Raw genomic sequence first — 16,365 nt, 5'->3', positions numbered from 1 at the left:
TTAAAAAATGAAAGTAAGGCATGCCTCCTGAAGGGCCATTCTCCATCTACCTCCTTCTTTCCCTGCCCCCACAGGCAAGAGGTAAGGCGGTAACAGCAGTGTTCCCCCCCCCCCACCAGAGACAGGCTATCCGATGTTATTTCCTCACCCTGTGTATAAAACAAGATCTTACAGTACCTTCCGTAGAACCTACTGAACAAGAAATGGGCTCAGGGAGGCTAAGTAACTTGTCCATGGTAACATAGTGACTAAGAAGAGCCCAGATGGTGACTCCAGAGAAGCAGCTCTTATCCAGGAAAAGACCTGTCTTCTTCGCTGTTAGCATACCTGTCCAGCCTGGTGTGGTGGTGCATGCACACCTTTGATCCCAGCACCTGGGAGGCAGAAGGAGGAGGATCACTGAGTTTGAGGCCAGCCTGGGGCTAGACAGTGAGTTCCAGGTCATCCTGGGCTAGAGTGTGACCTTACCTAGAAAAAACATCAGGGGCTGGAGAGATGGCTTAGTGGTTAAGCACTTGCCTATGAAGCCTAAGGACCCCGGTTTGAGGCTCAATTCCCCAGGACCCATGTTAGCCAGGTGCACAAGGGGGCGCATGCATCTGGAATTCATTTGCAGTGGCTGGTGGCCTTGGCATACCCATTCTCTCTCTATCTACCTCTTTCTGTCTCCTCTGTTGCTCTCAAATAAATAAAATTAAACAAAAAATTAACCCCCCCCCAAAAAGCAGCTACCTAGCTACCTGTTCTGTGTGACCCCTTTAGGACAAGCAGATTCATCTAGAGCAATGACAAGGAGGTTAACATGGTACCTGACCTGTTTTAGGTGGCAATCTCTTATCAGCACTAGGTCATGTGGGCAGAATTCAATATGTCTATCTGACCATAGAGTATTAAAGTGTTAACCAGGCCACATCTGGGAGCACTCTAGCCCAGCCTGTCCTTGAACTTGTGGAGATCCTCTCAGCCTCTAGAGTGCTGAGATTAAAGGTGTGAGCTTCTCCCCCCTCCCACCAATTTTTTGCAAAAAATATTTTTGTTTTTTTTTGGTTTATTTTTAAAAATATTTTTTTATTTATAAGGAGAGAGAGAGGGAGAGAGAGAGAGAGAAAGCGAGAGCAAGAGAGAGAGCGAGAGCGAAAGAGAGAGAGAGAGAATAAGAATGAGCATGGGCATGCCAGAGCTTTTAGCCTCTGCAAACGAACTCCAGACACATGCACTACTTTGTGCATCTGGATTTATGTGGGTACTGGGGAATCAAGCCTAGGTCATTAGGCTCTGCAGGCAAGTGCCTTAACCGCTGAGCAATCTCTCCAGCTCCAAGATAAGTGTCTTGGATGTGGTTTCTGTGATCTAACAAGGTGCCTTACCAATGTGCTGCTGGTTTCTTATCAGGAGTTGCCAATACAGAAGCACCAGGGGACTGACAAACTAGGATTATATGTGGGCATTGGTGTCTCGGCCTTGGTGTTACTGCTGCTTCTGAGTGCCGTGTTTGTCACAAGTAAGTCATGTCACTGTGGTTGCAAAGGACTAGAGCAAGGGCTCTACAGCCCACCTGCCTGCCCTCAAGTAACTGCACGGGCCGTGGGGTTTGGACTGCAGGCCTTCTCTGCACCCCAAATCCAGTCTAAGACCCATGTGGTTTCTACCTCTCATGGGATGTGTTGCTACTTACAAAGCACCTGAGGAGGGGCTGGAGAGATGGCTTAGCAGTTAAGCGCTTGCCTGTGAAGCCTAAGGACCCCGGTTCGAGGCTCGGTTCCCCAGGTCCCACGTTAGCCAGATGCACAAGGGGGCGCACGCATCTGGAGTTCGTTTGCAGAGGCTGGAAGCCCTGGCGCGCCCATTCTCTCTCTCCCTCTATCTGTCTTTCTCTCTGTCTGTCGCTCTCAAATAAATTAAAAAAAAAAAAAGCACTGAGGATAATTCTTTTTTTTCGAGGTAGTGAGGATGATTTTTGACATACTCTTGGTGTAGAACAGTCTCAAACTTCTGTTGTTGTAGCCCCAAAGACCCCTTCTCTGTGAGCATTATGGTACTTAAATTCTAGCAGAGATTTTGCTTATCACCATTAATATCATTGTTTATTTTTCTTCCTCTTCCCTTCTCTTTATTTTCCTGCCTTCCCTTTATTCCTTCCTCCCTCTCTTCTTCCCTCCCTCCCTTTATTTCTCTCTCTCTCGAGACAGGGTCTTATTCATTAGAAATTAGCCTTAAACTTGAACTCACTTTGTAGCTGGCTTGAACTCCTAATTCTCCTGCCTCTACCTCCTAAGTGCTGGGACTATAGACATGTGCCTTCTTGCCTAGGAATATCTTTTCTTCCTTCCTTCCTCCCTCCCTCCCTCCCTCTCTCTCTTTCTTTCTTTCTTTTTTGGAGGGGATTTCAGGGTAGAGCCTTTCTCTAGCCCAGTAGGTCTAACAAGGAATTGATGGGAATGAGTTACTGAGAAATAATCTTATTTGGGTTCTAATGGAAGTACATAAGGAAATTGCTCAAACGGTTCAATAGCAAACAAAAAAGACACTTGATTAAGTGAAAATATAGATTTTTTTATTATTATTTTCTTGATTTTTATGGATGTTTTGACTGTTAAATTTTTCCTTTCAACTCTTTTCACTTTCCACCACCGTGATTTAGACCACATCCACAGGAAGCTGAAAATGGGATCTCTGAGGTAAGCTGATAATATTGGTGACAGTTTGTTTGTTGTAAAACTTAAGAGAAATTTCTCACTTGTCTTTGCCTTCCCCCTCCGCAAACTTTCTATTCTGTATCTTTGTATTGCCCTTCCTTCCTTCCTTTTCTCCTTCCTTCTCTCCTTCCTTCCTTCTTTGTTTTTTCAAGACAGGGTCTCACTGAGGCTGGTGTTGAACACACAGTGGTCCTCCAACCTCTGTTTCCTGTGTGCTGGGATAAAAGGGCATCACCACACCTAGCTGTTCTTTTCCTTTAGAGCCTGGGTCTCACTGTGTCCTGTTCCTTCTGCCTCCGCCTCCTGACTGCAGGGATTACAGATGGCGTCCACCATGCCGGGCTCCCACCCTGTACCACGGGTCACAATTCACTGTGCTTTCTCCTCTACGGCTGCCCATACCTTCCAGGGATATTTTTGGGTTTCTGTATTCCCCGGGTCTTTGACAGTATGAGTCCAGGAGGAATAACTCAGTCCTATCTCTCACAGCAAAAACACAGGATTGAATAAGAATTGCTTTGAATTGTTCTTTCATTGTATTCAGTGTCTTCTTTTATTGAATACCTGCAATATTCCAAATCGGTGAAACAAGCAGAGAGCATATATGCCAGGGTCCTTTTAGGTGCTTCCCCACAAGTATGATGGGGTGGCAGGGCAGGGTGATGGGCTGTCCAGTGAGTCCCAGAGAAGCCCAGAACATGAAGGAAGAAGGGTTGGGAAGTGCACGGGCATGGACAGTTCCATTCCCAGGACCCTTTACTCATTTCCATGAATTGTCTGGCTTCCTAGGCTCTTGAATTCAATATATTTATGACACTCTTTCAGTCTCTTCTGCTTCCTACTTAAAGCTTCAATTCCCTATACTTTGTCTATGCCATCTCCCCATTGTGAAGCCAACTAGCCTGACTCATTTGGTTGCCGACTGACTACACAAGTTCTTTAAGAAAACAAACAAACAAACTTTGTTTTTATTTATGAGAGAGAGAAAGAGGTAAAGAGAGGGGGCGAGATAGAATGGGCACGCCGGGGCCTCCAGCCACTGCAAATGAACTCCAGACACATGCACCCCTTTGTGCATCTGGCTTATGTGGTCCTGGAGAGTCAAACCAGGGTCCTTTGGCTTTGCAGGTAAAGGTCTTAACAGCTAAACCATTTCTCCAGCCCCCACAGGGAAGTTCTTTGCTTTCCACGCCTTGTAGGCTGCTATCCAGCATGCTGTTTGTACACAGCCTTCCAGGTATCTGGGGTCATGCCATGAGCCAGGGCACAGATTATGACTTGGACAGTGTCCAGCCCATCACGGGCGTGCAGTCGTCTCAGGCTTTCTCAGCTTCAGTCCCGTCCTTCCATATGTGAGGCAAGAACTACTGTTCTCATCCTACAGATTGGAAAGCTAAGGGCTCAGTCTCAGAAATCCACACTCAAGGGGCTGGAGAGATCGCTCAGCAGTTAAGCACTTCCTACAAAGCCTAACGACCGAGGTTCAATGCCTCAGTCCCCACGTAAAGTTAGTTATACAGTGGTGCGTGAGTCTGGGGTTTGTTTGCAGCGGCTAGAGGCCCGGGCATGCCCATATTTCCTTTCTCTCTGCCTCCTTCTCTCTCCAATAAATAAAATATTAAAAAGGGAATCCACAGTCATAAATCTTCACTAGCTGCTTCTGAAGAAGGAAAGAAAAGCTCCTTCTAGGTGGAATATCATGGAGTGGAGTATTCTTTTTCATTTTTTTGCTTTCTGTTCTTGCAGTACTGATTTATCTTTTTTTTTTTTTTCTAGCTTTTTTGTTTTTTCAATGTAGGGTCTCACTCTAGCTCAGGCTGACTTGGAATTCACTATGTAGTTTCAATGTGGCTTGGAACTCATGGTGATCCTCCTACCTCTGCATCCCAAGTGTTGGGATTAAAGGCGTGTGCCACCACGCCCGGTTGATGTATATATATTTTAAAAGGTCTCCTCCCTCCCTCCTGCACCTTCCTTCATTTTGACACAGGGTCACTACAAGCTCAGAACTCACTATGTAGACCGGGCCACCCTTGAGCTTGTGAATCCCCCTGACTCTGCCTCCTAAATGCTGGGATTATGGCCATATGCCACTCTGCCCATAAGATTTCCTTTAATTTAATTTATTTATTTTTGGAATTTTCAAGGTGAGGTTTCCCTCTAGTTCAGGCTAACCTGGAGTTCACTATGTAGTCTCAGGTTGGCCTCGAACTTGTGGCTACCCTCCTACTTCTCACGTAATTAAAAAGGATAATACTGGGGCTGGAGAGATTGCTAAGTGGTTAAAGGTACTTGCTTGTTTGCCTGCCGAACCTGAAAGCCTGATGACCTGGATTTGATCCCCTAGTGCCCATGTAAAGCCAGATGCACGCAGGGGTGTGCATGTGTTTAGAGTTTGATTGCAGTGGCAGGAGACCCTGGCATGCCAATACTCACTCTTTCTATGTGCCTCTTTTTCTCTGTCTCTCTCTCAAATAAATAAAATAAAAATACTGTAGAAAATGTAATACATAAAGAAAATAATTGGATGAGGTGGTACTAACCTGAAATCCCAGCATTTAGGAAGCTGGGGCATGGAGATTATGGGTTTAAGAACATCCTGGATTCTTAGCAAGATTATCTCCAACAGGTAAGAAAGAATGGATGGAGGAAAGGAGAGAGGGAGGGAGGGAAGGAAGGAAGAAGGAAAGAAAGAATGAAAGGAAGAAAAGAGAAATAAGAAACCAAGAAAGAAAGAAGCAAACTTAACAAAGCACTATTTCTTCTTTCTTTCTTTTTTTTTTTTTTTTGGTCTTTTGTTTTTTGCTTTTTTGAGGTAGGTTCTCACTCTAGCTCAGGCTGACCTGGAATTTGTGTTCTAAGGGTGGCCTCAAACTCACAGAGATCCTCCTACCTCTGCCTTTAGAGTGGTGGAATTAAAGGCGTGCACCACCACACCCGGCTCTATTTATCCTATGACTGCATTTCCTCGTCACACTTTTGTTCATGGCAGTTGTAAATCACTGACTCATTTGAGCTTATTAACACCTAAACGATTTCCCCACATGTGACACCAACCCAAAGCATAGAGGTGTTTCATCTCTGATGCTATTTTAGGTGTTCCGCACAGCACGTTCTTTGGGGTTTAGTGAATATGTGGGTTCCATGTCAGTGAGAGAAGCAGACACTGTATACAGATTACAAAACTCCAGCCAAGTCAAAATGGCATGCACAAGTTCAAGTGACTCTATCCTGTTCTACCATGATTTCTATGATGTCAAGCATCAGTCCAGTGTAAGTGCTTCAAATAAGAGAGGTACCCCATGAGCTTTCCACACAGTCCTGTCGAAATACGTCTCATAACTAATGGGAAGAGCAGATACATGAAGCACCAGCAAGTCTCCACAAAATTAATTTATTTCTGTGCATGTGGCAAGTGGTGAATGCATATGCCTCAAAAGCAATGTAATGTAATCATGGCCTTGGACTACCGGCACCTGTGAAAAATACCACTTTATCACACCCAATGAGTCTCTGCTCTGAGTGTAACTTTACAGGATGTGATTTGTTAGACAGATTTCAGAACCTTTCTAAAAAGTCACAACCGCTGGGTGTGGTGGCGCACGCCTTTAATCCCAGCACTCGGGAGGCAGAGGTAGGAGGATCACCGTGAGTTCAAGGCCACCCTGAGACTACAGAGTTAATTCCAGGTCAGCATGGACCAGAGTAAGACCCTACCTCGAAAAACAAAACAAAACAAAAAACAAAACAAACAAAAAAAAAAAGGTCACAACCATGGTTGCCCAACTCTAAATTTTGGATCTTCTAAAATTTATTTTTAAATTTTTAAAAAATATTTTATTTATTTGTGAGGGAGGGAGAGAGAGAGGGAAGGAGGGAAGGGGAGGGAGAGAATGGGCGCTCCAGGGCTCTCAGCCTCTGTAAATAAACGCCAGTGCATGTGCTACCTTGTGCATCTGGCTAACATGGGTCCTGGAGAATCGAGCCTGGGTCCTTTGGCTTCACAGGCAAATGCCTTACTGCTAATCCATCTTTCTAGTCCTCTTTTAACAAATATATATATTTAAAATTTATTTATTTATATATATATATATATATATATATTTATTTATTTGACAGAGAAAGAGAGAGAGGGCGAGAGAGAGAAAGAGAAAATGAATGGGTGTGCCAGGGCATCCAGCTGCTGCAAACGAACTCCAGATACATGCACCCCCTTGTGCATCTGGCTAACATGGGTCCTGGGGAATCGAACCTGAGTCCTTTGGCTTTGCAGGCAAGCATCTTAATGGCTAAGCCATCCCTCCAGCCCCTTTAAAAATAGACAGAGAGAAAGACACAGACAGCTGGGCATGGTGGCGCACACCTTTAATCCCAGCACTTGGGAGGCAGAGGTAGGAGGATTGCCGTGAGTTCGAGGCCACCCTGAGACTCCATAGTGAATTCCAGGTCATCCTGGGCTACAATGAGACCCTACCTCGAAAAACTAAAACTAAAAAAATAAAAATAAAAATAAACAAAGACACAGACAAAGAGTGAGTATGGGTTTACCAGAGTCTCCTGCCACTGCAAATGAACTCCAAATGCATGTGCCACTTTGTGCATCTGACTTTATGTGGGTACTGGGGAATCAGACCCAGACTATCAGGCTTTGAAAACAAGCATCTTTAACCACTGAACAATCTCGTCAGCCCATAATGTTTGTCCTTTTTTTGACTTTCCGTTTTTATTTTCTGTTGCCCAAATACACTGAAGGGCACTAGTTCAAGATTTTTTTTTTTAAATTTTTATTTATTTATTTATTTATTTGAGAGCGACAGACACAGAGAGAAAGACAGATAGAGGGAGAGAGAGAGAGAGAGAATGGGCGCGCCAGGGCTTCCAGCCTCTGCAAACGAACTCCAGACGCGTGCGCCCCCTTGTGCATCTGGCTAACGTGGGACCTGGGGAACCGAGCCTCGAACCGGGGTCCTTAGGCTTCACAGGCAAGCGCTTAACCGCTAAGCCATCTCTCCAGCCCTCAAGATTTTGTTTCGAGGAAGAACTCGCTGTATCCCGGCTGCCTTGGAACTCACTCTAGCTGCAGGCAAGGCTCAACCTCACAGTGATCCTCCTAACTCAGCTCCAGAGGGCGGGGGTTAAAGGTGTGTGCCACCACGCCTGGTGTCCAAGTGTTTATTTAAAATAAAATGTTTCTTAGCCAGGTGTGGTGTCGCACGCCTTTAATCCCAGCAGAGGTAGGAGGATCACTGTGAATTCAAGGCCACCCGGAGACTACATAGTGAATTCCAGGCTAGTCTGGGAGAAAGTGAAACTCCACTTAAAAAAAAAAAGTGTTTCTTGGGTTGTTTCCTGCTTGCTACAACTCAGTGCTCAGGGGCCGCCACACTTAGCATTACCCTGTGAGGCACTCTGCATTTTTGCAGTTTTGTGAGTGGGGCTCAGAGTTCCAAGGACCCAAGCTTGCTGGATATAAATGAAAGCTCTGCTCCTGTGTTCACCACGACCTGTGTTCCCTTACTCTTTCTTCAACTCTCTCCACAGTTTCCTTACGTACACTGTCCCTAAGTCTGGAACTTTGCAGAAAGTGGCAGAAGTGCGACCCAGAGCAGTAGACAACATCTATGTTATTGAAGATCATCTTTATGCCACAAATTAGTGTCAGCGGCCCTGTGAGGACCCTTATGGCCGTGACTGCAGAAGATACCAACCAGATACCACCAGGCCAGACACCTTTGCAATGTCTTCTATGTCTTCTTTATAGCCCATTCATTTTTGTGTCCATGAAAGATAACATCATTGGTAATATAGAAAATAAACTTCTATCTTGGCCACTAAGACTGTCAAGAAAAAAGAAGCAAGGTCTAAAAGTTAAAAAATAAGACTTAATTTAGAAGCATTTCATGATTACCTTATATTTTTATATTGCAACAATGCCATTTTTCTTGCCTTCCCCAAGGGTTTCAAGTCATGGGGGCATACAGAGTTTTAATGTCACCTATATATAAAGAGATTAGGGTCTAATGTCAGCAGTAGAAGTATATGTGTTTCCTCATGACACTGGAAATATGATGTGTTAAGTGGCTGATCCTTGAGTTTTTTTTCTTTTTCTTTCTTTTTTCTTTGCGAGGTAGGGTCTTGCTGTAGCCCAGGCTGACTTAGAATTCACTAGGTAGTCACAAGGGTGGCCTTGAACTCACAGGGGTTCTCCTGCCTCTGCCTCCTTCGTGCTGGGATCCAAGGCATGTGCCACCACACCTGGTAACGATGTGTGAGTTTTAACAGTCTGAAGCTAGCACAAGAGCAGATGCAGATGCCCGGGGAAAGAGAATTACTTGTCATGTGATTCAACTCATTTGTGCTGGTTCCACCTCACAGTTTCAATAGTGTTGAAATTATCCACAATTCTAAATTTAAGTTCTGTCTAAACCAGATTTATATTTACAGTTATTTCAGAAAGGTGAGGTAGCCTTTTCATAATGAATCAAATGTTCATTCACGTAACAATCAATTCCCATAAGCACTTGGTTTTGCTAAGAGTTAAACACAGGCTTATTGTAAGCATATCTTCATCATCAGTATGGTCATTCAGAGGTGTGTTTTTGCAAGGGGTATTAGTTTCAATTTTCATTTGAGTAAGCTCTGAAGTCGTCATTCATTCTGGGTTCAGGAAGTGGGCGAGGAAGGCAGAATGCTTGCTTTGGTGGCACATGCCTTTAAGCCCAGCACTTGGGAGACACAGGTAGAAGGATTGCCATGAGTCCGAGACCACCCTGAGACTACAGAGTAAATTCCAAATCAGCCTGAGCTAGAGTGAGACCCTACCTCAAAAAAAGCAAAAGCAGAGCCGGGCGTGGTGGCACACACCTTTAATCCCAGCACTTGGGAGGCAGAGGTAGGAGGATTGCCATGAGTTCAAGGTCACCCTGAGATGACAGAGTTAATTCCAGGTCAGCCTGGACCAGAGTGAGACCCTACCTCGAAAAACCAAAAAAAAAAAAAAAAAAAAAAAAAAAAGGCAAGGTCTCCCTTCGGCACTGCGGAGTCCTAGGGAGTGCGTGGGCTGCTGAGGGAGGCTCTTTGGAAAAGTTAGACAGTGGCGAGTTTGGTTTGCCAGATGCTGCTGCCCTCACCTAGTCTAAAAACGTATTGTGTTCAAACTACAATGTTTTCTCTTTCTTAAATTTGAAGTGACATGCTAAACATGGATCTTTAGCTACTCACCATGTTCCTATGTTCAGATTTGGGGAATGCTAGGTTAGACCCTTTAATGTATGCCAGAGACTCCAGGAAGAATAAGAACTGAGCAGGCGTCATCAAAATCTCTGCATCCTAAAGGCACCCGGGAGGCATCAAAGTGGAGGCAGGGGAGGAGGCGGGAGGATGAGCACAGGCACGTGGTGAGTAGGCGCGTTCTGTGAATGTGATGTGGGGTTAGGAGGAAATTCACAGTGTACACAGCTAAGTCTCGGACCTGGGTTGTGACCCCATTAGTGGTGACACCAGCGATATTAGGGTGACTTGCTCTTGCTATTTGATTCTTTTCCCCCATCAATTAGATATAATCACTTCCACACTTACCTTCATGTATGGTAGTAATACCAATGCAATGTTACTTGTTAGAAGTGTTTGAAAAGTGAAAAATACTACAGAATGCAAGTTTTTCCTCCAGCAAGACTTTTTCTTTTTGAGGGAGGGTCTTGCTCTAGCTGAGGCTGACCTGGAATTCACTATGTAGTCTCAGGGTGGCCTCGAACTCGCCACGATCCTCCTACCTCTGCCTCCCGAGTGCTGGGATTAATGGTGTGTGCCACCATGCCTAGCTCTCAGTAAGTTTTGTAGTCATAGAAGATCTAGAGTTAGCCCTCAGTAAATGATTTAATTCCTATATCTCTTGCTGCCTGATGTCTTTCTTAAAAAAATCATATTTTCTGCTGTAACATTTGGTGTTTTGTAATTATGTTACACAATAGAAAAATGTCAACTTGAAGGTTAAAGAGTTAGAAATGAGAAAGGAGATGAATTCAGTTAATATGAAAACTTTCTCATAAATATGTTAATCTTATTGATTACACTGAGTGTTGTTTCAATCTTGATCCTTTATGATACAACTGACTCTGTTACCTACAACTAGTCTTGGAATAGTGCCTTTGGTCACTACTATAATGAAGGAGCAAGTGCTTAAACCTCATAATATTGTGGTCATATCTTAAGAAGCAGAAGAATTATTTACTGACAGCTGTATGGAATAATATTATGAGTAAGGAAAATGAGGAACCTGGTGGTTGTCTGATTTGATTTGTATGCACAGTCATTAATAAAAAGTCTTGTTTCTTCACTTTGAAAATTGACTTGGGGGCTGGAGAGATGGCTTAGCGGTTGAGCCTGTGAAGCCTAAGGACCCCAGTTCAAGGCTTGATTCCCCAGGACCCACATTAGCCAGATGCACAAGGGGGCGCACGTGTCTGGAGTTTGTTTGCAGTAGCTGGGGGCCCTGGCGCGCCCACTCTCCTCTCTCTTTCTCTCTGCCTCTTTCTCTCTCTGTCTGTCACTCTCAAATAAATAAATATAAAAAAAAAAAAAAAGAAAATTGACTTGGTATTTTTTTCAGGTTCATCAGTTAATTTGGGCCTGACATCTTCATCTTGCTGTGTGGGATCTCAGGACATGGACACATTGTGTCAAAGTCTGTCGAGGGAAGCATGTTCTGGGTCCTCTTCCTGGTGCCGGGGACAGGGCAGAACTCCACTTCCTAAGGAGCTCAACTTAGCAGGGAAGATGTGTGAAAAGCAAAACACCCCCTCCCTCAACAAGCCAAACCAAATCAAAGCAAAACAAACCTAAACCGTCATTTCTGGTTCACGTTATTAATGCTAATTGTAAAGAGGGTATTAGCCGGGCACATGCCTTTAATCCCAGCACTCCGGAGGCAGAGGTAGGAGGATCACTGTGAGTTTGAGGCCACCCTGAGACTCCATAGTGAATTCCAGGTCAGCCTGAGCCAGAGTGGGACTTTATCTTGGTGGGGGAGGGGAAGAAGAAGAGGAAGAAGAAAAAAAAAGAAAAAGAGGAAAAAATGATGGAGTCTGAACTATGACGTTTAGGGCCATATGACCTTGGTGTAAGGCTAAACTGTTGAGCCATCACTTTTGTGCCCATTGCATGCCAGTCATCCTCTGTCCTTGTGGCAGCTGGGAATGTCTCCCTAGGGACACTATCAGCTCCAGCTAAGAAGCATTGTGACAGAGAGCATCTTTTGGAGAAGGGAGACTGGCCCAGCTTCAGGGCGCTGTCAAGAGCTGTCCCTAGGAAACAGGTGATATTTCAGATAAAAGCAGAACCCTGGGTAACCACATGCACATCTGGAAAGGATCAATCACGTGCAGAGGTCCTAGGGCAAGGAGAAGCTGAGTGTTCAAGAGGAAAAGGCATGTTCCAAGGACTGACAACGGCAGTGACTGTGGCTGTAGCGGTTTCAGGGAGAATGGGAGGGGAACACTGGAGAGGTTGGTAGGGGATTCACTAGGAACCAGATGATGTTTCTTTCTTTCTTTTTTTTTTTTTTTTTTCAGCACAGACCCATATAGCCCAGGCTCAAAGTTTTTCTATAGCTGAGTTGACATTGAACTCCCAATTCTCCTGTTTCCACTTTTCTTAAGTGTGCTGGGATTGTAAGTGCACCTCTATACCTAGCTTTGAAGAATTACAACCGAGAGAGAAAAAACATCTCATTAAATATTAAATCTGCTACTCAGTGCCTTATTGTACTTGACTATCATGATATGCTTTAGCAATAGTGTCCCAAGTTCAGGTGTGGCCCTGTGAGAGTAAGTCATATTGATTAGGGTGAAGGAGAAATATGGAAGGTGTTGCAGTCCGGTTCGCACTGCTGGTAGAAATCACCCAACCAAGAGCAGCTTCTGGGAAAAAGAGGTTTATTTGGCTTACAGGCTCGAGGGGAAGCTCCACGATGGCAGGGGAAAACGATAGCATGAGCAGAGGGTGGACATCACCCCCTGGCCAACAGAAGATGGACCACAGCAACAGGAGGGTGTGCCAAACACTGGCATGGGGAAACTGGCTATAAAGCCCATAAGCCCGCCCCCAACAATACACTCCCTCCAGGAGGCATTAATTCCCAAATCTCCATCAGCTGGGGAGCTAGCATTCACAACACCTAAGTTTATGGGGGACACCTGAATCAAACCACCACATTCCGCCCCGGCCCCCATAAACTGATAATCATACATGATGTAAAATGCAATGCATTCAGTCTGACTTTAAAAATCCCCATAGTTTTTATCAATTCCAATGATGTTCATACATCCCCATAGTTCAAGATCTTTTAACTGAGCCATAATACCAAAATATAACCTCAAAAAACCCAGAATGGCACAGAATAAATATTCACACTGCAAAAGATGGCATTGGGCATAGCAAAGAAACATTCAACCAATACAAGATTTAAAACAACCAGGGCAAACATCAAACTCTGTAGCTTCAAGTCCAGCAACTCAAACCAGTGACAAGTCTTCAAGTCCGATAATTCTAACCAGCAACAAGTCTCTGGCATTCCAATTCCGCCCCTCCAGCTAGGCTACTCACAGTCCTGGGAAACTTCACCGGGGCCGGCAGCTCCTCAGCAGCCATCTCATGGCCCTGGCATCTCCATGGGGTCTCCACTGCAAGCCATGGTTCATCCTCATGGCCCCATGGGGTCTCTATGCAGGCAACCAGCAAACCCGCTTCACACTGCCCATGGCCATTTCCAAAACACAAGACCATGTTGCAAACTCAATGACCCTCTTTCCAGCATTTTATACTCCACAATACCAGGTAGGTGCCAATTTGTTAATCCAGGGGGGATTAAAGCAGACTTTGAAGATCAGGACTCCTTGAGCACTCAGGCCCCTTCTAAAGAGTCGACATTCTTCTTGTTGCCCCAGCGCAGGTCAGCTAGCCCAGTCTCAAAAGTTGTAATCTCTCAGTTGCAGCTGAACGGGCAAGAGTTCACCCAAAGATTTTTCTTTCTGTGCCATATCCCTCTGCACACACCAGTTCATTTCTACGCAAAGCAACCCTGCACAACTTCTCAGGACACAGGCACAAGAGCAAGCTTCTCACACAAACTGCTAGCCCAGTCCAAGCAAAGCTCTTTCTCACCCTCATGAGCCAAACCTCACAGTCCATAGTTCTTACTGGCTTCAGGTCTTCCAGCTCTGACCAGGATAGACCATCAAGCTGTACTTACAGCACTGCAAGGCATCTCTTAGGCCAAGGTTTCAACTCCTTCCACATTCCTCTTGAAAATCAGCTCCAAAAGGCCGAAGCCACACAGTCAGGTGTCTAGCAGCAACCCCACTCCTGGTACCACTTTACTGTTGCAGTCCGGTTCGCACTGCTGGTAGAAATCACCCAACCAAGAGCAGCTTCTGGGAAAAAGAGGTTTATTTGGCTTACAGGCTCGAGGGAAAGCTCCACGATGGCAGGGGAAAACGATAGCATGAGCAGAGGGTGGACATCACCCCCTGGCCAACAGAAGATGGACCACAGCAACAGGAGGGTGTGCCAAACACTGGCATGGGGAAACTGGCTATAAAGCCCATAAGCCCGCCCCCAACAATACACTCACTCCAGGAGGCATTAATTCCCAAATCTCCATCAGCTGGGAGCTAACATTCACAACACCTAAGTTTATGGGGGACACCTGAATCAAACCACCACAGAAGGTGAACTAGTCACATAGGATTTTATATTGTATTAGGTGTTATAAGTAATCTAGGTTCATAGGTTTTCAGCCAGGGCCATTCCATAGTGTTTGTTAGTCCTCCATGCCTAACCAGAGTCCCTGGAAGAAAAGGTATGGGATAAAAATTGTCCATTGATTGTTTTGGGGCCAATAACAGCTGAATTCAAACATACATCTTTGAGACAAGGAGGAAGGGGCTTGTAGGAACTAAGAGTGGTCCATAAATAACTCATTAGAATATTAATGTATTTTGATGCTATTTAAAAAATGTAAAATAGCATCAAGTCATGGTTTTTGTTTTGAATGCCTCAAAAGTTAAAGTTAGCTAATTCAAAACAATTTGGATAATAGAAATTTCCTTGTTATTTAAAAAAAAGAAATGAGTAAAAAATTTAAAAGCTAATCCAAAGTAATTTGAATAATAGACATTTCCTGCTCCTTAAAATAAAACACTAAAATACATAGAGGAGACATTTCTACTCTGGTTTCCATAGCTTAGTTTATACAGAAATGTCACCTAGAGATTTCTTTTCTTTACTTTTTCTTTTTGAGGTAGGGTCTCGCTCTAGCACAGGCTGACCTGGAATTCCCTATGTAGTCTCAGGGTGGCCTTGAACTCTTATGGTTATCCTCCTACCTCTGCCTCCTGAGTGCTGGGATTAGACGTATGTGCCACTGCACTCAGCTTTATTTTTATTTTTAAGATTTTATTTTTACTTATTTATTAGAGACAGTGAGCAGGTGGGTAGTGGGTGGGTGTTGCAGCCTGGTTCACATTGCTGGTAGAAATCACCCAACCAAGAGCAGCTTCTGGGAAAAAGAGATTTATTTTGGCTTACAGGCTCGAGGGGAAGCTCCACAATGGCAGGAGAAAACGATGGCATGAGCAGAGGGTGGACATCACCCCCTGGCCAACGTAAGGTAGACAACAGCAACAGGAGGGTGTGCCAAACACTGGCATGGGGAAACTGGCTATAAAGCCCATAAGCCCGCCACCAACAATACACTCCTTCCAGAAGGCATTAATTCCCAAATATCCATCAGCTGGGGAGCTAGCATTCACAACACCTAAGTTTATGGGGGACACCTGAATCAAACCACCACATTCTGCCCATGGCCCCCATAAACTGATAATCATGCATGATTTAAAATGAGATGAATGCATTGCATTTTACAAGTCCCCGTAGTTTTTATCAATCCCAATGATGTTCATACATCCCCATAGTCCAAAATCTTTTAACTGAGCCATAATACCAAAAAATAACCTCAAAAAACCCATAATGGCACAGAATAAATATTCACACTACAAAAGATGGCATTGGGCATAGCAAAGAAACATTCAACCAATACAAGATTTACAACAACCAGGGCAAACATCAAGATCTGTAGCTTCAAGTCCAGCAACTCTAGCCAGTGACAAATCTTCAAGTCCGATAATTCTAACCAGCAACAAGTCTCTGGCATTCCAATTCCGCCCCTCCAGCTAGGCTACTCACAGTCCTGGGAAACTTCATCGGCACCGGCAGCTCCTTGGAAGCCATCTCATGGTCCCGGCATCTCCACTGGATCTCCACTGCAAGCCACAGTTCATCCTCATGGCCCCATGGGGTCTCTATGCAGGCAACCAGCAAATCTGCTTCACACTGCCCATGGCCATTTCCAAAACACAAGACCGTGTCGCAAACTTAATGACCCTCTTTCCAGCATTTCTTATACTTCATGATACCAGGTAGGGTGCCAATTTGTTAATCCAGGGGGGAATAAAGCAGACTTTGAAAAACAGGACACTCCTTGAGCACTCAGGCCCCTTTAAGAGTCTACATTCTTCCTGTTACCCCAGCGCAGGTCAGCTAGCCCAGTCTCAAAGGTTGTAATCTTTCAGTTGCAGCTGAACAGGCAACAGTTCACCCAAAGATTTTTCTT

The 16,365-nt window shown here is 44.7% G+C and overlaps 1 protein-coding gene across 3 annotated transcripts in view; it reads left to right on the top strand.

Moving 5' to 3' along the window:
- LOC101616831 (hepatitis A virus cellular receptor 1 homolog) overlaps positions 1 to 8,454 on the top strand; it is a 30,208-nt gene extending 21,754 nt beyond the window's left edge. For all 3 annotated transcript variants that reach the window (XM_045153632.1, XM_045153633.1, XM_045153631.1), the window contains 3 exons: positions 1,393 to 1,501; positions 2,642 to 2,678; positions 8,238 to 8,454. In XM_045153632.1, the coding sequence (XP_045009567.1) occupies positions 1,393 to 1,501; positions 2,642 to 2,678; positions 8,238 to 8,352 (261 nt within the window). In that variant the 3' untranslated portion in view covers positions 8,353 to 8,454. The remainder of the gene's footprint in view (positions 1 to 1,392; positions 1,502 to 2,641; positions 2,679 to 8,237) is intronic.
- The last annotated feature ends 7,911 nt before the right edge of the window (positions 8,455 to 16,365 follow it).

This window comes from Jaculus jaculus, chromosome 6, assembly GCF_020740685.1.
Source record: "Jaculus jaculus isolate mJacJac1 chromosome 6, mJacJac1.mat.Y.cur, whole genome shotgun sequence".
Classification (NCBI taxonomy): domain Eukaryota; kingdom Metazoa; phylum Chordata; class Mammalia; order Rodentia; family Dipodidae; genus Jaculus; species Jaculus jaculus.
This window is presented reverse-complemented; position numbering and strand designations above follow the sequence as displayed.